Source organism: Phoenix dactylifera, unplaced genomic scaffold, assembly GCF_009389715.1.
Source record: "Phoenix dactylifera cultivar Barhee BC4 unplaced genomic scaffold, palm_55x_up_171113_PBpolish2nd_filt_p 000616F, whole genome shotgun sequence".
Taxonomy (NCBI): domain Eukaryota; kingdom Viridiplantae; phylum Streptophyta; class Magnoliopsida; order Arecales; family Arecaceae; genus Phoenix; species Phoenix dactylifera.
This window is the reverse complement of record NW_024068011.1, coordinates 240,262-265,905: the sequence shown is the minus strand read 5'-3', so window position 1 is coordinate 265,905 and position 25,644 is coordinate 240,262. Positions and strand designations below refer to the sequence as shown.

General features: G+C 36.2%; 1 protein-coding gene across 1 annotated transcript; it reads right to left on the bottom strand.

The window, feature by feature from the left end:
- Positions 1-894: 894 nt before the first annotated feature.
- Positions 895-25,616, bottom strand: LOC103723700. Its single transcript, XM_039119794.1, has 13 exons — positions 25,176-25,616; positions 21,970-22,141; positions 21,668-21,885; positions 20,475-20,538; positions 16,783-16,855; positions 15,184-15,261; positions 13,564-13,721; positions 11,135-11,303; positions 9,190-9,652; positions 8,573-8,956; positions 5,593-5,796; positions 2,682-2,815; positions 895-1,627 (listed from the first exon to the last, which is right to left on the bottom strand). Exons 1-13 carry the CDS (start codon positions 25,536-25,538, stop codon positions 1,447-1,449), a joined length of 2,661 nt encoding a protein of 886 aa, XP_038975722.1. The 5' UTR covers positions 25,539-25,616; the 3' UTR covers positions 895-1,446.
- Between the last annotated feature and the right edge of the window lie 28 nt (positions 25,617-25,644).

Below are 25,644 nucleotides of genomic sequence, written 5' to 3'. Positions count from 1 at the left end.
ACCCACTTATGCTCCGTTTTGGTTAGCTCTACTTCTGTGGTTAGCTCCATAACTATTTCAGGAATAGATTATTTTGAAGAGTTCAACTAGTTGGGTAATAGATTAATTCGGAGAATTCTTAAACAGGAAGGATGATTTTCAAAGAACTTAATATGAATACCTGCAACTTAAGCACATATACCGCTAAAGCAAAATATATGAGGCCACCTAAATCTGCAAGGGACTATTCATCAAGATATAATCAAATCAATTGAATTTTAACATTTCTCATCTATACGTTGAGTTGATAAATGTACTCAGCCATACAACTTCAAACATCAAAATTGCTTCCAGGTCCTAAATGATGAGCTTCTGACACTTACTGTGACCTGCTTCTTTGAAAATATATGGACTAAACATATGCTTCGGTTTGAATACTTCAATTTAGCTCAATTTTATATTGGGCCTGAAAGGGCAGAAATAAGGCCTGCAACCGGCATTGGTAAAGACCAAGGCAAGCCAACCATGTATTCCGGTCATGATATTTGACTCAGATTTAACTCTCGGCTAACCGGATTGAATTGGGTCAGGTCCATTCAAGATTTTCTTAGAGCCATCTGGCCGTTCGAGGCAGGCTGGGTCAGGCATAACCAGACCTAATCCAATGCATCTGAGTCCAAGTTAAGGAGTCTAGGTTCAAAGTCGATTTCCAGATGAAAGGAAGTACATAATTCATTTTATTTTCTGAAGGAAAATTATTGATAACTTGCTACCACCGATGTCATTGCTAAACATGGCTCAATCTTATTGAGCCTTTGGAGGTAGAAATAAACTTGACTATCAATTTGCTCGACTCTTGCTGATATAATAATGATGATGAAACTGTGGTGCCACATTACCTGTTACATTATTGGGTTTCCATAAGCTGCTTTTGTTAGCAGCACTCTTGTTCAAAACCTCTTATGAACTAACAATATGCATAAATTCGTTAAATTCCCAATACTTGCTGCAAACTACAGGGGTATTTGGCAATGTCGCATCCCATTTTCACATATAAACTTAGGGCCATTAACATGGAACAAGCGCCTAGCCCTCCTAGTCTCACTGTAAAATCTAATATGACACATCATAATTTCACAATCACCAGGAATTTGATTACACCCTACTTACAGGGAACAAAACATCTTTTATCCAAAGTGCAAGTGGCGAGGCGACCCACGCGGCTTCAGAAGCCGTGTCCACTAACGTTCTGCCAGCGGAGATCTCGCATAGATCTTGTCACCTACCTCCAGTGCCTATGTAAACTCCAACCCACCCGCAATTGAGTGCCATCAGCAAAAGCCAGTCAAGAGTGACGGACTTGCAACCTGAGATGTAGGGAAGAATGTAACAAGTACACTTTGCTTGTAATATATCCTGGATTGTAGAGCTCTAATGGCTTGCTTTGCTATGGGTCTTCCATAAGAACTACTCTTGCACAGATGACTCCTCATTGGTAGAATCGACGGTCTGTCTGGAAGAGAGCACCTTGTCTAGGGTCTCGTCTGGAACCTTGATTCCAGCGGTCTCCATGTCCGCAACAATTGCAATGGCTGCATGGATTTCTCCAAGATCAAGACAAAGCGAGATGACTTCATCATATAATGGGCTGAAACAACAAGAAAGCAAAACGAGGGAGGGAATGTTAGTATTTTAAATTCGATAATCCAAACATAAAAGCCAGGAATTGAGTGTGCTTGTTCCAGAACTATATGGTAGTATCAATCTGACCTAACAAGTATCCATATTCAGCATTTGATGGATCAGCACCTAATAGAACATATTAAGACAGCTTACCAAGGACATCAAACCAACATACAATTAATATGAGTTGAGCGATACAGTTATCAACTCAATGATCTAAGTTATAGGATAACCAGAAGATGTTCCGGGATCTTATGCAATAGCTTGAATCATAATTGGCCCTCCGATGCCATTCCAAAGCCTCGGAAGAAAGGGTGAGAGATTGATGCTTATTCACAGCCAGTTCTAAAAATTGTCAAACAATGATATGGCCACTCCAAATAGCTGGGACAAGGGTCAGTGGTCATAATATGGTGAGAAGAATCACATTATCTATCCAAACTCCATCCTAGATGTCACCACTAGCTCTCTAAAGTTTTCTGATAGCAAGGTCGCCATAATTTTATACATTGTTCAGAGCACTAACCAAAAGAGTGCTGTCTGCATTATTCTAATCATCGTAGACGTCATAACCCATTGTTATATAATTAATATTAGTATGTCTAAGCTAAGAATTAAATAAAATGGATCCTGCAATAGGACATGTACATATTGCAAAAATAAGCTTTAACCGGCATAGGCAAATTAGACAAGAAACATATGCTTGAATAATATTAGATTAAATCAAGAGCCTATGACATTCATGTGCTACATGTTAATTGCACATCTGAATATTATGAGAAATCATCCTGCTATCAAAAAGTTTATATGACCATCCTGATCACCAGGGACAGCAGATTTCAGTCATTTGTCAAACAGCCCAAATTAACACTATTTTAAGAAAACCAACCCTCACAAACATCTTTGATGTGCAGGTGTTAATTATCGAGGATGTTAATTTATATGATGTGTCAAGGAGATCAGATCAACTATACATTATACGTGCGTCATCTATATGAAAAATAAAGAATCTTCGGTACCTCCCAAAAACATAACCAAGACTATGTGTTGTATGCAAGATTGTTAGAAAAGCTGACGGGAGGGGAGCTCTTATAGCAGCACGCAATATTATTGCACAATCTCCAATAGTTGGTTTCCCACCTAATTCAATCACCTGAAAGTAGATCAGGTATTTCTGTTCAGTAGTCAGAAAAATAAATCCGAATGGTTCTTCTACAGAAAGAGTCATGACAAATACAAAGTTTAGGATCTTAAGTAAAAATTGTTGACCTGAAATTAGACAATTAACTATACTTAGACTACAAAAGATTGTCTAGTAGACAACAACCATCTGGGAATGAATATGACCAGTTACTATACAATTAGCAAAAATGAATCTAATGTAATTGAAGATAAGTCTTACGAAAGTAGTTTTACATACACTATTTTGTAGTTTTTTTTGTCTACTACAAGTTACAAGAACAATGAAACATGAAAACTGACAAAAGAGAGGACATGTTAAGTTTTATGGATTATCTATAAATAATAATTTAACTTCAAAAAGATATATCAAATGCTCCTCTAATAGATACAGAATATTTATCCAAATCAAAGTTATCCTTGCAGGTGAAATAATAATTTAAGGGGAGAAATTTTAAGGCACAAGCTAATCATAAAGGTGCAAAAGAATATGGGGCCAAAAAACTAGTTCCCTGCTAAGGACTACCAATAGTTCAGGAAGAAGATTATAGGGTGCAAAGTGGAGTTCCTGAAATGTTTCCGAAAGTGACAATCCATGGGGCAACAATTTTGGGTCAGGTATACGTGCAAATACAAGGACAAGAAGGAAACAAGTTAAGATAAAGTACCATTCAGGCATTTTCCTCTCTGTAGTTTGGTATTGTTCAAGATGTTGAAATATCTAAGACTCCAATTTGGCATAAATATGAAGACATACTGTACCTCATGTGCTCTTCTCGTGCATGATTTTACGCTTAATAAACACCCCACGTATTGTATTGTGGATGTTCACAACTCTTACAGTTTCAATAGACTTACAACCAAATGTGATTTTAGAACAAACTTTTCAGCACATTGTTTGTCTAGTACCTTTTTCTAAGATCTAATTGAGGCACTATAAACTGTCAAATTTTCATGTGAACATGAGCTCTGACGTGTTTCTCGAAGATGTATGTGGTCAAGATACTTCGAGATTAATGTTTCACTACAAACACAACTTCATATAAATGTTTTAACTTTCTTTTTCTTTGGAATTCATTTACTTCATCTCTAAATTTGGCATTTAGGCATTGATCAAGGTTCTAAGTCTACCGAACATTAATATCAAAAAAAGCCTAACAGCTTGGATAATCAACCATTGATATCCAAATAAGAAAGTCTAGCAATGAACAACCCACCAGCAGAAGAATGAGTCTGCAAGGTAATTTAGCATAGCCACAATTATGAAAAGACCAGATAATCCTAAGACAATATGATTGCCAACAGGTTGTGACGATTGATAAAATGCTAGGTTTAAGTGCCACTTCCTTTCTAATAACTGGAGAAGACAATGTAGAAGTCGATAAAATTGTTCTTGACCTTGTAACCCCCCAGAGCATATCCAACAGATTTGCTGACTTCTCCTGAAGAGAAAAAAGAAAAAAAATCTAATGTAGATAGCAAGACTTTTTAACTGTTTTAGACACTAGAGCCTGTCAACATCCTGGAAATATGATTAAGTTGACAAAAGAAACCTAACCGCCTTTTCCTATTAAAATATAAACAATCAGATTCTTGACTCAATTTCCTAGTATTAAAGCATACAGGTTTGGTTGATGGGTGTCAAAATTATGCATTAAGATGTAGATAGGCAGGTCTATGGCTGAATTTAGTATTGGTCAAGCTGAGTCATCAGGAGAGCACAGCTGCAAATCTTTGATATTCTTGGCCCAGACCTGGTTAATTTCTATCTCTGATTACAGAAAACATGTAACAGGAAAAGATTTGTTACATCTAATATATAACTTATGATGCATAACTAGCTTACCTTCTGAGCTTATCCTTCTTCACTTTAAAAAAAATATTGCGATATTAACTGAAACTAGCATAGACCCAGATAGTTGGGATAAGGTTGATAGTTGTGGTCATAGTTGAATATTAGTGCAAGGTAATTTCTGACTTAAAAAAAAAACTACATAACTCTCCTAAGCAATGACTCATATGAGGGAAACTGATGCCTAAATCTAAGGATCCTGACTCTTTGTGGTACACAAGGGGAATACTTCATTCATGGTTATTGCCAGCGGTGCATTGATGTGATGACCTTGTGGGCAGTATTACAAACATCAGGGATGAGCTAGAACACTATTCTTCCCATGAGTAGTATATATACGCAAGTATAATAGAGGTTTTCATAAGTTTTTCCAGAGATTCTACATATATTCCATATTTTAGTTTGTTTTTATATGCTTTTTAGCTGAGAGAATCGAATATTTCCGGTTTTTTAAAGAAGTAAAAGTTTTCACCTTCACTTTTTTGTTTGAAGCAACCTATTGATGACATGAGAAAGATGCAAAAACTCATTTGGTCAAATCTTTTGTGATTTCTTAAAAGAGAGATCCAAAAGCATCATTGAAAAATAAAAAAAAAAATGTCCAAACTGATTTTTTTTGGTACTTAATCATCAGACTAAATAAATATTAGCATAAAAAAAATTTAATATAAGATATTACTCATGACTTTATATCTACAGCCTTTTGATGCTAGACTAATCATGCTAAGTATTAGATATTTCATCTAAGATGTCTATGCCTTAAACCATAATGGATAATTTAATGATAAAAAAATAAAAGAGATGCTACTTAATTCAGGTAGACCACATCTTCAGCTAAGGTAGTGAAATGAAGCATGTCGCTATCCTCTTAAAGGAATACAGTAAGAATAGAAACATGCCTTATGCATGATTTTGATTGCTAACTCAACTTCCCATTCTTGTGACCATTTGCGAGGCATTTTATTCTTCAATTCCCTCTCCCAAGTCCAACCCCAAGCATCAGCTATGGTAAACATATCTTGTACATCAAAAATCCTCCTCTCTCTCATGACTTTAAAAGCTTCGTTTAGATCCTCTGGAAACCAGTCTTCATCATCATCATCCTAGAAGCATGGCAATAAAATTTCTTGTCAACATGGAAATAAGAGCTTTAGTTTTAAGTCACCAGTACAAGAGTATGTCAAGCAAAAAACAGCTACTTACAAGATTAAAGATAAACCAGAATATCCAAATCTAAAACTTCAACAAACACCAATAGGTAAGAATATGTGAAAAATGGTCAATAAATGTTTATAACTGAGAGAAATTCACATACAGTGATATATGTGAGGAAAAAAATGATTTGAAGATGTTTTAGACCACCAACAGATTAACAATTCAAAGATCATCAAGAGTTTCAACAACTTAATGTGACCAAGTTATAAGCATGGAAGCCTCAGGACAAAAGATAAAGCTTTTCAATATTGACTTTTAAAAAATTTGTTATATTTAGTCAATCTTGTCATTAACTAATAAGTCAATTTGCACAGATAACAACATAGAAATTTAGCAGGTTAAAATTTTATAATGAACATTGATGATCATTTATCAGGCAACAGATTCGTCATTACTTCTTTGTTATTTCAACTTTCTTTGAAATTGGTCCATACCCCAAATTCTTCAGATTGAAGTACTTATTTTTCATGCTTATTGTTTTGCTCTCAACTAATTCTGCTCATAGTATGTTTACTTCCTTACCCACACTAGCCATCTTATCTTCTCCACAAAGCTGTTAGCTTCCCTAATTGCCATCTCAACTCTGATCACAGATCCAAACCATCTCAATTCTGGTTAAAATAGACCTAAGCCAGCAGTTTGGAGAAAATATACTAGAAAAGGAAAGATACGTAGTCATGAGTTTCCACAATCTACACTGAAAACACCCTACGTAGTGCATTGTGGTTGGAAGTCATTTGTCTTGGAACTCCGTTCAAATGTGTAAATTTATGAAACTTATCAAGGGAGCAGGAGATTCATGTTTATGTTGATTTCTTATACAATGAGATGAGCCATGTTATGAAACTAATTAATGTTAACAAGTTGGAGTCACAAAACCATGATGAATTTGAAATACCTTAATAAAGTCCCAACCAAGATGGAGACATGGAACTTCCCAAGGTTGTTGCTTAACATGTAGCCATGAATAACATAAAAGATGTTACTCAATAGCACGACTTTTGAATATCAAAATGTCATTATAGTGCGCAACAAATTTTCTCATACCATCAAAAGAGCTGTGTAGAAAGTCTCTTAAAACTGCTTGGCAGTCAAATGGCATCACCACACCCACATTAGTTATCTTTAGTCATGATTATGTTTTCCATCTCTTACCCAGTTAATTTTGATTTACATGATGACCACTCCATAAATCAAATCCTAGGAACTACTTGGACCAGCAGTTATAACAATTAATCATCGAGATGAGGAATTGGGAATATAAGCTTCATTATTATATGGTTGTTGATTCATTTTCCTCATTCTTTTGGAGTAAGAAGAATGGAATTTACATGGGCTAAGACTCACTATGAGTTGTTTTCACGACAAGCCCTCCACCTGCCTTCACAATTCAGTATGTTCTTTGGGCTTACTCTATAATGGGGCAGTTAAGAACAGTGGCTCCTAAAATAAGATCAAGTTATTGTTGCATCCCACAGACAGGGACAATCTACTAATTCATATGGGGCCAAATCTTTGAAGTTTAAACTCGTTGAGCAAATTAGATACAATCACTGAATTTTATTTTTCCCTTCTTGGTTTTTTACTCACTAAAAATTTATAGATGACATTCTAGGACTTTTTGCTCTCTGATTTTACATCAGTGGACATGTCTTCTATGTACTCAATACATGACTCTTAACACATTTTTAGCAAAAAAGTGTTCCTCCTCGCATTGTGGAGAATCCTATGTTCAGAACATGAGGCCCTATAGAGGAGATGATTACATAGACAGGAATTTGAAGTAGTTAAAGCTGGCACTACCAAAAATTCTGCTAATATTGTTCAAATTTTCTGGTTAATCATAACAATAAACTGTTTCATGGATTCCTATGTTCTACCATGGAATGCTTTTTGTTGATAGCTAGAACTAATGATTCAGAACAAAATCAAACGGGAAATCTGCAATTCAGAATAGACTAAGAAATATTAGTGAGACAATTCATCAAAACAAAGGAAGCTACTCAATATTGAAGACATCATGTAACCTGAGTTTAGAGAAAAAAAAATATTCTATAGTGCACAAAGAATCACAACCTTATTCTAATACAGTTGCAACCTAATCAGAAACAAGCTATAGAATACTCAGCTTTTTTAACAACTGGAACTTAATGAAGGCCACATAACCATTGATAAAGTAAGAATACATGGCATGATCCAAGTGTGAAGAATCATAGAAGGGCTCAATTTCAGTGCATTGTATAAATGGAATCTTCCAAATGAAAACAGCTTCTGATTGTTCTTGATAAACACCCATGTCATGGAGCAGTCAGTCTGACTGCCCAAAGTTGCTCGAGATGAACTTGTGAAAACTCTGCAAGCCACAGGATTCACATTGATGCCAAGCAAAAGTTTATTTTCACAAATTTCGCTAAAGTTTGAGTTAGCTGTCGAACCACAAGCAGGATTTTATGCATCAGAAATGAACATCTAAGCATCGAGAAGCATTAAAGCATAAAAAAGTATATTCTGACTAAAAGTAACGAATAAACAGAAAACTCTAATTATTAAAGTTGTTGAAAGGAAGCATGTGAAACTTATAGATCTAAAAAAGTCCAAACATTTAGCACAAATGATAGAGAAAAATCAATGACATATGCTAAGTAGGGCTGTAGAAATGCGAACCTCAACAGATGCTCTGGTAGATTTTCTTCTTGATTTTCTTGAAGAGGCAGTTGTTTCATCAGAATCCTTCAACAACTGAACTCCAATCATTTGAAGAGGCTTAGCTCTCTCAACTTCCTTGTCCTTGATCAGATCGCCTGCTTGACTTTCTGTCTGTTCAACAACTTCCTCCTCCTCGTCTACCTCATCTTCCTCTGTTTCTATTGTGACATCCTCCACAGCATCAACTTCGTCCAACATATCAGGAGGATTAGGATCTTCTGATTCAATGTCTTTGTCAGGAACATCATTATAGCTTTCACCAAGAAAACGATGTTTCCAAAACTCTGTATTTCCATCTTCAAGCTTAATCCGTGAAATCAATTCATCTATCTCTTCATCGACCTATTAAGACAACAATAAGATAAAAAAAATATCTATAAAAAACTAGTACCACAACCTGCTGCTTTTTTCTTGGTATCAGAGGGGAAACTATGTCAACTGAGAACTATTAGTGCACAAAAAAAGAATTACTAAAGAAATGGCATATCATTTTCTTATTGTATTTTAACTGATTGAGTGTATCATGTTCAAAAAATCATGAAGATAAAGATCATGAAAAAATAAATTATATATACCTCTTCTTCCTCCTCTTCCACAGGAGGCACCCAAAGTGGCCGGCCACGTGAACGATTTATCCTTCTTGCCTTTTGCACTCGCTGGTAGAGTACTTGTCTAGTTCCATCTATAGGCAAACCTTGTGCTTCTAGCTCTTCCTTTAACTCAGAGACTATCATTTTACTTGCAGCTTTTGGTTTTAACACATTCTGTTCAGGCCCCTTAATGATCTTTTTCAGTCTCTCCACCACTCTAAGAAAATCAGTTTCAGACACATCACCTAAAGCTTCAGGTCCTTCATTGTGCAAGGTCTTCAGGAGTTTACGATGGTAAAACTTATATTCCTCAAGACAGCGCTGCTTAAAAGATGTTTCCATTGGGTTTGAATAGGCAAACCCAACAGCGTCAGGATCCAGAGGGGTTTTTCCTCTACGTGGCACCCACCGCTTACGTTCTCCTGTAAGCCCTCCTTCTGCTATATACCTAATTGGTCAACAATCAAGTACCCAGTGTGAGCAGAACATAACTGCAGGAGGAAGTATCAAAAATCACTATGACAGTCCAAGCCTCTTGCTGCTATATAGCTAGTTAATCAACAAAGAACTCAGAAACATACCTAGTGCAAGCAAAACATAACCACAGGAGAAAGGAAGTACTAAAATACTACAACAGCTTACATGCACGATGCATCTCAGTTCTTCAAAAGAAATTGTTTGAGAAGTGAGAAGCTGACTCATTTTTGTATGCCTATTTTGTTCCTACAGTGACGTAAAATTCAAACAACAAAAACCACAGCATAAGTTTGAATGAATGATGAAAGTAATGCAAACAATAGAGACAACATGAGAAAATCTTCAGTTAAACAATTCTTTATGCTTATGTTTTATACATGCAAGTAATGTTACATATACTTGGGTACTAGCATCGGGTGCAGCAGTGGGTCTAAATGCCTGAACCTTCTAATATTTATGGGTTACTAGCATCAGGTGTGTTCTATGTTGTCAGAGCAAAACCCTACATTTTCTCCAAGTGTCATGCCCATACTCCTTCCTAAGTGTTGCGTGCAGGTACTTTGCAATTAATTGTAGGGTGCAGATAACATAGCACTCAAGTAGCACATGTAGATATATCATTAGAGATTCTATCAGCATGCTGAATCTTTAATAAGTGTGGCTGAGTCTATTGGTGTATTGTAGGTCATATATGCATTTCCAAACTCTTTCAGAATAGAAAGTAAATATCTTAATGATCCAACCATTTTTTATGGCTCTTTGAAATTTATCTTGCAAACTAAATAACTCAAGATTAGATTGTACCGTAAAGACATTGACATCATATCAACAAGTTACCAAACACTTTAACAGCATTTTGAAAATGAAATTAAGAAATGCCAGAGGGGACCACATAGCACCTAGGCAGAAGGTAGGTGTGGAGGCAGAGACCAAGGTAGATCATATCTCAAGTTAAGGAAAAAAATTTAGTTAGTTTCTTCCGAAACTTATATTATGGACCCTGGTTTGGAAAAAATTTTAAACCATGTTGTAGTTTGACCATATATAAATGATTATGGATATTCTCACATACATGGTTCAATGTGGTATCCCTTAGAAATGTCGATTTTATCTGGATCTTATACATGGTTCAAATCCCATATCAACTTCCAAAATAAGACCACAGACTTAACATGTTTCACCAATATGCTGATAGAAGAGAAATCAAGCAAAACCCTAAATTTGGACAGATGCAAATGATTAGCAGTGTGTCATGTCATAACATAGAAACCTTGCCATGCATAGATCACTGAGAAATAGACATCCACAATAGGAAAAAGCAGCGGCTATAAGATCAAGCAAGCAATATCATTACAGTGCATATATAATCAGGAAGCCTCATCAACATGAAATCAGCAAGTAAAGGAAGATCCTACAAGTATTCTAAGAATCTACAGATACATATCTGGCACACCTGGCAACATAATCAATTTCAGATCCCATATCAGCTTCTTCTTGTAAAGGTTCTATCCAGGAGCTAACTAATGTTCGATATTTTCTGCTCAAGATCATTGCTCTTGGTGCAATAGGTTGATTGTCCTTAGCCATTGCTTCTAAACCTTCAAGCAACTCAACAGCTCTTCCTAATTATAAAAATAACCATACCTGCTCAGGGAAGTACTATATTCACAATATGCAAGACAACATCAATATCATTTAGATGAATAATTTCAAAAAAAGAATAAAAAGGTACTGCAGATCACATGCAGAAAAAGCTTTATCATTCTTAACTGCAATTTAACAAATTCAGTACCATAATTTTCAAAATCTTAGATGGATAAAGCATATTAAACATAATATGTAGTTCTTTTCACATGCTAATTAATAGAAAGGAAAGAAAATTGAGAAAGTAAATCAACAGTCATTCAAATATGTAATTTTAGAGAACCTTAGATCAAAGAATTGAAAAACAAAATGATAAAAAAGTCTCCCCAACATATGTTCCCTGATAGGCTATCTCAATTAATAGTTCCCAGAAATTACATGTTACAAGTATACTGTATATCACGAATCAAATAACTGAAGTAGCAACAACATGAGTGTGCAGAATTAAATTTAACAAAATCAAACCCAAGAAAATCAGCAGAACTTTCCTAACAAGCTATTTTATTTAATAGTTCCAGGAAATTACATGTTAAGAGTATATGGCTTTTAATAAATCAAATAATCAATGCAGCAATAAGATGTGTGCAGAGAAAATTAAGTTTACCAATATCAAACCCAAGAAAATCATTGTCTTTGCCATGCTTGAATACTAACGGTACATGTAAGGTAGCATATTGAAAGAAAAATATCATTCTTTTCTTCTTCTTTTTTCCTTTTTTGGTGGAAACACCCCTAATGTCAATTCCAAGCATAGATGAGAAAGGTTGAAAGGTTGATTCATGCAGACGGCCAATATAGACATAAGCTTAAAACAATATCAAAAGTCCGAAATTCATTAATGCTAGGATGCTGCCTATTCACATTTAGCCACAACAAAACCTATTTGTGATGACAAAGGTGAAGGATAGGCGCTTAGCCACAACTTTGCCTATAACCGGCTCAGTCTAACCCAGGGTCAGCGGAATCGTCCCAAACCGGGCAGTTCCGGCCATCCCAAATCGTACCGGTGGCTCACGGATACAGTTCCGGCCGTCCCGAACTATACTGGTGGCTCACCGATATGATTCCAACAACAGAAATGAAACCCGTTGTCGGAGCCGGAGAAAAAGAAAAGAGAGCTAGCGGGAGAGGGAGAGAGAGAGAGAGAAGGCAGGACGCTGGTGGAGTCCTGGAGGTGTCTGACGGAGGCTCTCAGAGGCCAATGAAGGTCGGCCTCGACTGTGGAAAGCGAGGCCATGGCCACTGACCCTATTTCGAACGAAACAGGATCGCCGCGACCTTAAAAATAATCGCGATTTTTAAGTGAAGTCGGCAAGAGATTTGCCGACTTCACTTAACCGACGGCCTCCTCCGACCTTCGCTAGCACTCCGCCAGCGTCCACCACCCTCCTCTAGCCCTCCCTCCCCCGCTTGATCTCTCTTTCTCTTTTCCTCTCCCACGGTCCCTCTCTCGATACGGGTCATGCCAGGCCCGTACTGAGTCGTCCCGCCGGAAAATTGGTACGGTGCCCATTACTGATTGCTCCGACCTTAGTCTAACCCAATTGAGGTGAAAACTCTGCTAGGATTTGACTAAGCTATATTGCATATCCCATGTTGCATTCAACCCTGTTTGATTGGCAAGCAAACAAGAGCTTCTAAATCAAAAGGAAAAATCATGGGTCAAGAAGCTAGCTTTTGTTGGGTAGGTGAAAATTTTTTATAAGGCTAAATTCTGACTATGGTTATTAAACGGGCCCATACCAATAACCGATCAGCACAGTACATGCTGCACCATGGGCTTGTGCCAGCACACAGCATCCGGCAGCATACACCTAGCACAGCATGATACAATCGTCATCAGCCATTATGCCACAGCACATGCCGGCCAATGCCAACAGGCATGGCAAGCACCTCAATCATTGATTCCAACAAAGATGTCTTATAAGGCATGATGTTTCCTAGGCTTTATTGAATACTATCACACATGAGCATTCAGAAGTCCATAATAAACAACATTGGTATGTGCATAAGGATAATTGTCCCTTAATGACAACATAAAATGTGCAATGAACAATAAAAATTTGAAATACAATTGATCACTCAAAAGTAAAATTAGGACCTCTCTTGATCAGAGTTAACTAGTTTGATTTTGAACTGATGTGCTTAGTATTAGTTAACTAAAACAGTTTTAGTTACTATGTGATCAAATAATGCTAGATATTAGGAAAAACAATGACAAAAACTTGCAAACTATACCTTCACGGCATAAAGCACGAAGATACAGAGAGAGGGGATCTCCAAAATTCCCTTCATTATATAAAACTTTTGTCCCTCCAGGGAAGTTCTTAAGGGCACGAAAATGCCGGATAGCTTCCTTTACAACACAATATTTAGTAAAACACTCCACTAACAACCTGAGCAGAAAAAACAACAATTAAAAATAAAAAGAAAGAAAGTTCTCATACACAAAGTAAACAAAAGTTCATAAGATGATCATAACTAAATGTCAAAAATATTAGCAATTGGATATATAAAGACTCCTTGAACAGACCTATTAACACATTAAAGCATAATGTACACAGATAGGCACAAAATAATAATTTATCTATGAAGCCTACCTTTTGTACCTTTACTATTCTTTGTTTTTTAAATGATGTTACAAGACACAGCAAGAAAACAGTAACTGCATTCATACAGACAAACCATTAGAATCTACTTTTAATCCAGGAATGTCAATAGGTCATCAGCTTTTAATACTGAAGAAATTCTTGGTGCCAATTCCTTCATCTTAAAGACAATACTCAATGTTGAAGATGTATACGCGCATAATCGTAGTGCACAGTAAAACATATTGAAAGCGTAACCTACGAAGATGGAGAATTATAGGATAGTTTTTTTTAGACTTTTTGCGACGAGGGATTTAGATCTTCCTTTTTTAACTAGTAGTTTCTATCACTTTAACTTAAGGTAGGAGTTTATCATGACAGACAATGATAGGCTTCAATTGGTTTATTAGGAGTAATACTGACCACTTTCTCCCCGAAGCATCAGTAGGAATTCTTGGAAATTTGGGCCATAAACCTTATAAATTTAGGAAAATGTGGTCGAGCAACTTAGTTGAAGGGAAAAATTATTCAGCAACATTAAAGCGAAAGAAAATTATTAAAGCATAATGTACACAGATAGGCACAAAATAATAATTTGTCTATGAAGCCTACCTTTTGTACCTTTACTATTCTTTGTTTTTTAAATGATGTTACAAGACACAGCAAGAAAACAGTAACTGCATTCATACAGACAAACCATTAGAATCTACTTTTAAGCCAGAAATGTCAATAGGTCATCAGCTTTTAATACTGAAGAAATTCTTGGTGCCAATTCCTTCATCTTAAAGACAATACTCAATGTTGAAAATGTATACGCGCATAATCGTAGTGCACAGTAAAACATATTGAAAGCGTAACCTACGAAGATGGAGAATTATAGGATAGTTTTTTTTAGATTTTTTACGACAAGGGATTTAGATCTTCCTTTTTTAACTAGTAGTTTCTATCAGTTTAACTTAATGTAGGAGTTTATCATGACAGACAATGATAGGCTTCAATTGGTTTATTAGGAGTAATACTGACCACTTTCTCACCGAAGCATCAGTAGGAATTCTTGGAAATTTGGGCCATAAACCTTATAAATTTAGGAAAATGTGGTCGAGCAACTTAGTTGAAGGGAAAAATTATTCAGCAACATTAAAACAAAAGAAAATTATTACAAAACAATTTCCAATACTTGTCAGCTGCTTAAAATGTGATTCCATATAATGATGGCAGACATGGAAAATTGTTAAACAAATTAAACATATTGAGAAGAGAATTTTCTTACGCATAAGTCTTCACATTAGGCTGCAAACGCTTGTGATCTTCAACCATCATTCCAAGTAATTCAGCTACATCCTGTACCCTATAAAGCAACACCAAAACAAAAGAACTTAAGAACTAAATAAAAAATAAATTAAAAAAATAACATTAAAACACTTGTGATCTTCAACCACCATCCCTAGTAAGTCAGCTAAACCCTGTGTCTTATACATCCCCATAAAACCATAATGTATTTAAAAACTTAAAAATAAAAAAATAAAAAGGTGAAGATAAAAATGAAATAGGGCACGTTCCAGAATTTTCTGAGGTTATCGTCAACAAGGTGAAAGTGCAGCTAAACCCTGTATCTTATACATTCCCATGAAACCATAATGTATTTAAAAATTTAAAATAAAAAAAATAAAAAGGTGAAGATAAAAATGAAATAGGGCACATTCCAGAATTTTCTGAGGTCATTGTCAACAAGGTGAAAGTGCAAGATGAAAGCTGAAGGTTAATATCCTTGAAGTCCATCCCACTATTGAGTTAAGCAATAGGAATAGTTGATTGTACAATAGTTCAGGAATCTTGAATCTAATGGTGGAACATGGAAAATCTAGGGAATAGCTAGGCAGCAAAGCAATAGTCTGATCCTTATATCTAAATTAAAGGAACTAATTGCACATGCCCCTTAAATAATGTATTGATACAAATCCGACAGGACACTGATGGCTGTCAACTTCTATAGTCTTGAGCATGCAGAAACCCGTAGAGGAAACGCACATGATTTCAATCACAGGCATGAGAAGTGAGTGAAGCACCTAATCCATCATATCATTACAAGGGCAGAGCAATTACATAAAGAAAGCAAATGAAGAGATACAAGAGATGCAGAATCCACCGAAAAAGAATTCATAAGAATGCATCATATCCTATAACAAGCCACAGGCTAACAAACCAAAACAAGCCTAAATTAACACTTTGTAGTCTTAGAAGGACCCGTGGCAACTAATTATGAACCTAGGACTCCTTGGTCCTATTCATCCCAACAAAAGTCTATCAACTTACCTATGACTTGGTGTTACGAGGAGGCAGGGAAGCTTTTGTTATTGCATATGATATTGAACTTGTATCTTTTTGGCCATAAAAAACCATTAACGATTACAAATGAAAATTGAAGGTAATAAATGAAAATAGTTCTTTATGTTTATGATTAAGGAGCAAAGGATATGTCAAATGAATGCCAATTTCTTTTAAGAAGCACAAATTGCATTAGAAGCTTATGAAAGTTACAGAAATGAGAGAAATGCAACAATTTTCAACATGATACTCTTCCTGATGAGAAATACAGTAAAATGTCTTTTGAAGATGTTTTGTGCTGAGCATAAGTATTTGTTAAATCAGAACAACAGAAAAACAGAGTTTCGCAAAAATTGATTCTAAAGGCTACAGTTGATTCATCAGCACTCGAAATTGTCCAGTGATGCATTATTTCTATGTAAAGTGTTGTCCTTCCATATAGGTTGTATATTAAACGTAGAGATAATTGCATTAAAAATTTAAAAAATAAGATAGCCAGGGTAAAAGGAAATTGTGATCAACATCCCAAGTCTATAAATTTTACCTATCATAGGATTCAGCCCTAGTATATGCCTGGATCACCCAATTATATGTCTCAGTATCAGGTTTCATGTATTCTGCAACATAAGGACATAATTAGTTCAAGCAGAATTTAAATTAATATCAGTTGCAAAGGTATTTTCTTTCAAATATCCAAGGAAACCATGGCCAGACAACAACCACCTCAATGATTTAATTATAATTGTTATGATTTTACTTGCATGGTATTAAAATAAACAGGAGCATTACTTCCAATCTCATCCAGTAGCAATTAAACAATGTCAATACAGCAAAGAAAGTCCATTTAAGGGGAAAAAACAAAAACTAAGTGCAGATGCTGCCCCATGCCAACTGTGCTGTGCCATGCCAAAAGGGCCAGCATGCCTAAAAGCACTAGCACTTAATACTTGAGAACAACAACAGACAGCGCCATATGCACACCATCAGACATATTAAGATTGCAAGCAAAATTGCACAAGCTACAAATTATGTGGACTTTATCAACTTCAAGAGTGACTGCTTACTAGTTTGACATTCTTGATTAATTGAATAACAGTGTTCCAGTAACCAAAGGACGTCATATGAAAAGGGTTTCTCTTAATTTAGTTTTCAAGTACAAGTAAGCCATAAAAAGTAAAAATAATCGACATACTACATTTTTGTCCAGAAGGAATCTCATTCATTGGAAATATTTAAACAATCTTGATCATAGAAACATTCTTCCACTTCGAAACAATTACAATACATCATCAATTTAATTGAGCTTCCCAACAAGGAAAACCAATCTCGGTTCAAAAATGAACCCTCTCAATCTTTTGCACTTTTTCCATGTTTGAAAGGACCCCTTCCATGCCTCCTTAGAGCCTGAAGAAAAGTCTGGAGAATTTGCCACCTCTTCATGATCCTCAAAAGGTTCAGCTAGGGCAAATATTGCTATTTGGAAGAGGACAAGCTACCAATTAGTCAGCATCTCTATGTAAAAAAGGAATAAGATGGTATAATTTCCATATATTTCTTTTCTGTATTTTTTTAAAGCAAAATGTTAATTGTATTTTTTGACTTGAATTTTCTATTGCAAGTTTCATTGGAAGGAAGGAGTTTTACCAATATGTTGCACAGCGGTAGTTACAAACTTCATAGAGAGAATCTTAAAAGTCTACCAATATGTTGGCAGACTACAGCGCATATAGATAGAATCTTAATTGAAGCTCTTTCAAGTTCATAGAGATATAAAAGTGATTGAAGCTATTAAACCTCTTCTGAGTAAACCTTCCTTGCTAAATAGTTGATGAAGAAAAGAATTAAATCCTAACCTAATTAGAAAAACCCTCCTTCCTATGATTACACAGCACCTCTTTCTATGGTAGAATTAAGCTAAAATGTAATAAATATCTTTTTTTTTATTTTCTAGCAAAAAAGATGGACTTGATTTTCTTTCCATTACTTTTTTTTTTATGCTCTATTCTCTTTCTGCTTTCAAGTGTGTGTTCAAAATCCCCAAAGGTAAGCTGCATCTGTTTTATATCTAACACATAACATGTTGTTATCAACCCTTTTCTATGGAGGGTCAACACTTCAACTTAAACCCAATTTGAATTCGAATTAGTGTAACTTTTGCTGTCATGACTCAACTCAAGTTAAATAAGTATTATTCCAACTAAATGCAATTGAGGATTAGGGTCATGTTTTGGCCAAAGTTGCACTTCTAGATGGATTCAGCTAAATATTCAGTCAAGCCTGAGGCGAAAGCAAATGATAAGAATTGGCTGATAGCATAAACATATTTGTGCACACATTGAGCTATGCAGCACACATATCCATGCACACATCAAATAGACACATGATATACTGATACACACTCATGCACATACATATTTTCTCCTAACATAGATTGTTGCCCTCGCTAGACTTGGTAATGCAAATATGGTAACCGTTCAACTAAAGCTCCTAAATTGTTTTTAGTAGCATACCAAGGGAATGCTCAAAAATAAATTTCAAACAATAACGAGAAGCAAAATCACATGAGCTTTAACATAGTGCCAGCAATGGTATATAATCATCTTAAAGCTTGTGTAGTTAAACAACTTTCTTTGATGAATCTGGTGCTTATGTGGAGAGCCTAAGTGATCTGTAATGACCTTTTATATCCAAAAAATAAATAAATAAATAAATCTTAGTGCAAATTTGTTGAACACAGTGATCCCTTTTTGTGATTAACATAGAAGTCCTATTGCAAGCAACTCAAGATTCCAAGAGGTAAGTGTCTCGAATCCCAATTCCTTTGGTTTAGCCCCCTCCCCCTCAAAAAAAGAGAGGAAAAAATGATTCATTCTCTCAATGGTGGGAGCTCCACAAAATTAGAATTACCTAGGTCAAACACTTGGAGAAAAGAAATACAAAGGCTTGAACCCGTAACCTTCTCCCAAATCAATTAAGGGTACAACCACTAGATTGTAGATGTTTCGTTAAAGGATTCCATATGAAACATTGTCTACTCTTCCAACTCCAAATCTACTCCTTTTATCTTTGACTTCTAAGGAGACCGCAGATACTTATTGAGAGATCAAATGTCCCTTCTTGAGCTCATAAATATCGACCTCATACTAGAGCTTTAGTAAAATCAACCTAGCTCAATTTCACCTAGCACCTTATGTGCCCAACATGCCTGTCATCTTTGCTATAAAATTCATGGTGTATGAAAGTGATTCTAAGTTGACTTTCATTAGGACATTCATTTCAAAAGCGGATTACTATATCATTTTTATTAGCAAGTCTTCATAGCATAAAAGAAATGACCTTGAAAGGAAGAAAAGGAATCATTCTGAATCTCTGATACACTTTTTACTGCAATCTATTGGCCCCACATGTATTTGCACTTGTACTTTTACTAGTAACATTAAATAGACAAGTTTGTGTAATTATGCTAGTTCATATAAAAGAGATTCCAGATTACTGTTTTACAAAGCACTTCAGTACAGTTCAAGGTGAAATTTTCCAGTGTCACCTTTTGGTAAGATGGTTTCAGAGAGAAATGGACAAAACTGGAAGCGATGATTTATGAAAAAAAGAAAACTATAAAAAAATGTTTGGACAAGGATTGATGATTGTTGTAGAATTAGAAAAGAAAACCTAAACATAATATTTATAGATAAGTTCATAAGCACCATAAGGAATTTCAAAACATCTTCCAAATTGTATTCGTACTCTTGTAGTCAGTATTGTGACACTTTAGAAGCATGTCTAGTATTTCATGATCATTTGTAATGAAGATGAATATTTCAAAAAAAATGATTTGTCAAAATGAAAACTAAATTAATTAACTAGCAAGTTAAAGATAGGAAACTATGGACAGCAACTAAGAATATGTGCAAGTTATGACCAAATATCAACTACAGAACAAGTCCATTTCGACATATCCAAGCAAAATCAAGGTGGCATCATAGGGAGAAAACATGCTGCAAAAAGGCACATGGTTATTTCAGTGGGGTAGGCCTTAAAATGAAACCTTTTCAATGAAAAGTCTCATTCTGAATTGAATTTCAAGAACTCATAAAGAGATACATGTTCTCTTGCTAATGGCGCATATCAAAATTAAGAAGCAGATACTCATCAAATTAATGTTACCAAGGAATTTAAAGCTAAAAAAAGCATTATTTAGAATGAAATAGATAAACAACCTCTAAATAGATTTCATACCTTCACCTCCATATTCCATGTTTTCAAATGTCGCAAAAGCTACTTCCGGTATTCCACAAGTAGCCTGCATAAGAAGGTCAAGATATAATCAGTTTGCTAAGACCTGTAGCTAAGGATAAGCATGGAAATAACAAAGTTCCAGGGTAATGATTATCACTTCGGACTTGCCAAACAAGATTGTAGGTACTTTATAGTATTATGGCCACCAAATATAATAAAACAAAAACCGTAGGCTGCAACTGTTCCAAGACACATGAAGAAGTCTAATCCATTGACAGCATAGTATAAGAAATATTCTGTAACAAGACATACATTCAAGGTTTGCTGAATAGGCACCAGAAGGCGTATCAGCCAACGACCGGTTCAGCAAGGTATGGGTCTGTATCATGCCATTCCGGGGCACACCGAAATAGGGAGAGCCGGAAAGGGAGGGGAAGAGGGAGAAAAGGAGAGAGCAAGAGAGAGAGAGAGAGAGAGGGAGGGAGGGAGGAGAGGGCCAAGGGAAGCCCTAACCCTAACCCTCAGAGCAAGAGGGAAAGGAGGGCCGAGGGAAACTCCAACCATAACCCTCAGAGAGAGAGAGAAACAGGGGCGGAGGAAGAGAGAGAGGAACTTACTGGTGGCCGTCGAAACCCTCGAGAGTCGGGAGGGGGGGTGTTATAACCGAGCCAACCTGACTGAACCATTCCGACTTGATTCGGTTCAGTATGGTCCATAACACCTATTTGGGGTCGGTTCGGCAAGCCATGCATACATGTGTTCCCTACTACTGAGATAATTTTACCAATTGATTGCTTTCGAAAATTTTTTTTATGACATCTTTTTACACAACAATACATTTTATTGTCAAGAAAGATCAAAAGAAGAGAAAGCCAAAAAATGAAAACCAAACATCAGTGCATTTCAAACCTTCATATTAACATGACACATTTTTCCTAGCGCAGGACACAAGGCATTTGGACATTAAATTGAATCACATATGCAAGATAATCATCATAGAGAGAACCAATGTCATACAAGTGTGGCATTAACAGATCAAAAATGTTAGTGTTAAACATCAACAAGAATTGTTGCCACTGGGAACACACTGCATCATAACACTTTGTCCTTCTAAACCAAAGAACCACATTCAACAAAATTCATTTCCAAGTTATGAAACTAATCGGCCAAAAGCATGAACCATTAAGTATTACCTGAACACTAAGAAGACAGTTAAAATGAAATGTTGTTGCCATTCTTCCAGCAGCCTCCATTTCATATGCAATGGTCAGAGCATTTGAATGGTCTCCAGCTTTACAGTCTTCTTCTATTAAAAGATCATAAAGTTCATCAGTAGCTCTTAATCCTCCTTTAGCTCCTTTCAGAAATACCATATTAGCATCATCCAGATGATAGTTTTTAACTAGCTCCTCTGCACGTAGAGAGAGAGAGGAATCAAACTCAACCGGAAGTAAGTGAAATGTTCCGAAAGCACCTAAATATGTAAGTGACGAACCAACAAGAACTAGCCAAGCCTTGCGAATGTCGAACTTTAATTTTTCCATTGCTGCAAGAATTTCTAAACCTCTTGTCGCATGACCTTTGGAGCCAAACAAACGAATCAAAGCAACAAATGTTTCTTGTAGAGGGCGTAAGCCTGCACTCAACTCCCTTCTCAATGACTGCATCTGCAACAGATCCACTAGTAATCCAGCATAAGTGTACTCGAAATTAACATATAAGAATGAAATGCCAATGATAGACTATAGAAAAATTATAACTTATAAATCCAGATAACATGCTAAAAATAGGAAAAATAAATGGACCAAATGACAGTCTATTTTGATGAAAACAGTATCGCATAAAGTTATTCTGGAACTGATTCTTTATTCTTATCTTGCGGGGCTGAATAGTAAAGAATGATATTTAAAGTGAGATCCTCCAAAATTAACAAACTATGCTATAGAAAAATGGTTTGAATAGTAACAGTATCTTAAAAATTGGTGTATGTGGCTCATATGTGGATGCAATCACTTGGATCACCTGGATGCATATGCAGTAACTGCATGCAGATGGCCCACAAAGGCAGCTACTTAGCATTAGGCGACCACATATATAGCCCGCTTAGCATCATCATAAAATTAGGTAATCTAAAGTTTTTGTATACATTTGTTTATTGTATATACATATATATATATATACATATATATATACACGTATATATATATACACGTATATATATACACGTATATATATACGTCTGTATATATATACACGTATATATACGTACGTATATATATACACGTGTATATATACGTACGTATATATATATATACACGTGTATATATACGTACGTATATATATATACACGTGTATATATACGTACGTATATATATATATACACGTGTGTATATACACGTGTGTATATACACGTGTGTATATATACGTGTATATATATACGTATATATATATATACATATATATATATATATATACATATACTTGGTAACTCAAGCTATGAAGAAATTAATCTTTGCATACCAAAAGCTCTTTCTTTCTTTTCTTTTCTCTTCTCATTTTCTCTTCCTTCTTCTCTTATCTGGGATGAAAAGCATAAAATATATGCTGCTCCAGAAATCATTTCAGCGTCTAAAGAATACACATAACAGCTTGATGCGGCCATCAAATTGCCAAATAAGCTGAATTATTCATCACCTATCCAAATCCAGTCGAACTAGTTGATACCACCAATTCACAAGCCATTTTTTTCAGTCAGCATGGACAAGCTGGTTTTGCCATTGAACCAACGGAAAATACTAGGTCAGCTGTGGCTGGTAGCAGTACATGCAATTGGTATAAACGTACACCGACCAATATTTAAATCCATGTTATAAATTAATCATGAAGTGCTATATAATAAGATTGGCTTTCTCTGTCAAGCACAAGATGCAGACTCCACTTCAATGTCAGTCACAACCAAATCAATGGATCACCTAGACAGGTCAGAGGAGTTTTGGAGAAGTAATCAAATATTTTCTCAATGAGGAGCTTGGCTTCATTAATAAGGAAAGATGGAAAAGGATTTCCAAGCTATCCATGAACAAAGTGTTGGAACATCTATTCCTTAGGGTAGAATAGCATGCTCACCTCAGCACATAGGCCCAAACTGACCTGCATCCAACCTGGAATGTAGACTCGTTGATGAGGTATGAGCCCAAAGATAGACCCATAAAGAATTTTGGGAATAGGTCTAGGTCAGTGAAAAAGTACCTGACTCAATCTAGGATCAATTGCATCAGTGTACCTAATGATTTACCCTATATATATATATATATATATATATATATATATATATATATATATATATATATAGATATATATATATATAAGTATATTTTATAATTCTACTAATGTTTAGCTTTTCTTATAGGGTATATTAAATAAATCTTACATTTGCCTCCCTCCACCACCCCTTGGCCTATCTTGTCACCTTCCACCTAATGGCCCCCATCACTAGTACCCCACCTTTGGCCATCATACATTATCATCATCATCATATATATTTTTTCTATTTTCTCTACCGTTTCACATGTACCCATTTGGGACCGAGACCTAGACTCGATCCGTACCCAAGCGATGAATCTAATGATTCTTAAAAATTTATACCTACCTAGACCTAGATCCAACACAATTGATCGAAGGGGTATGTTTTGTGTCAAAATTTAGACACGGTCCCCTAATGGGTATAGGTCTAAATTAAGTATACCTAGACACAGCCCAACCCAATAGCACCCCTAGGTTATAAGACTCAACAACATCTAGCTAGGATTTATGATGTGGACCAAAGGTAGGAAATCAAATGGTTTGAAAACTTTCAATGCTCATTGGCTTATTGGACAGAACATAAAGTCCAAGGTCTTCAGAAATTGAACCATAATGAGGGGCCAAAATGAGGCCCTATGAAGTTAAAGCTGATCACGGGCCAGGCTTGGGCACAAAAAATGTCAAATTTTACATAGGCCCGGCCCATGATCAGTTCAACTATGAAGATATGTGCAAATGAACATAAAACTGAAAAAGAAAAACTAAGTGGACCATTAAGAATTAAAAAAAAAACAGAAATAGAGATGTAAGAGAATCACCAAAAAAGACCTAGGGATCATCATTGCCTAGTGTTTCGAGCAGTCCTCAGATCCAATCATGGAGTCACACCAAGCAGTCTTCAAATTCAATCATCACGGTGGACTCACACCTCGGATTCAAGCTGAGTCATCAATTGTTCGTCTGAATATATTTTTCGACTTTACCTATTTCTCCCTACTAATTTTCATCATCACCTAGACCCAATGCAACAGCACACTACGGGAGCAAACCATTCATCTTTCGCCATTCCCAACACCATATAAAACAAACCAGATGCTAGGCACTCAACCAGTGCTCCTTCAAAATCCCCACACTTCCGACTAATGATGCACACTCGAGAGTACCTTCCTCCAAAAACCGTTTTCTTGAACAATGTAGAAGCCAGCACCACTTGAATTTCTCACGGTACCACAATGTTTTATCATAAATGTCTCATTTTTCTCATTATAAATTCTAAGCATATAAAAACAGAAACACCAATCCAGATGAAAAATATAGCAAGTCAAGAACAAGATATAAGGAAATAAAAGGCGAAAAAGAAAGAAAGAAAGAAACTTGGGAGTATAGGAAGGAGAATACCGCGCCCTCCTCGTCACCGGAGAGTGTGTGGGAGACGATGAGCCCGTGGAAGGAGCGGGGGCCGGGGGTAAGCCCGGCGGCGATCATGTCGTATATGACGTCCGACACGCCGACGGGGTCGCGCCGCCGGGCGCGCTCCATGAGCTCCTGCATGAAGGTGAGCCTGAGGCCTCGCTCGACAGCAGACACCGAGACTCCAAAAGTAGACGAAGAGGGAGAGGAGGAGGAGGAATCCTTCTTCCTCCGGCCTTTCCTCTCAACCGTGGAGATGGCGCAGAATACGGGGAAGGCTCGGCATCTCGGAGCGAAGGGGAAAGGGGAAGAGGGAGGGAATGGAGAGGCTGAGGGCAGGGGACGCGCCATCGTTTCTTTCCTCCTTCTTCTTCTTCCGGTTCCTTTTCTTCTATGGAAGGAATGGAAACGGATAAGGGGGAAAGGGGGTTTGGGACTGGGAGGGTGTTTAGGGGCT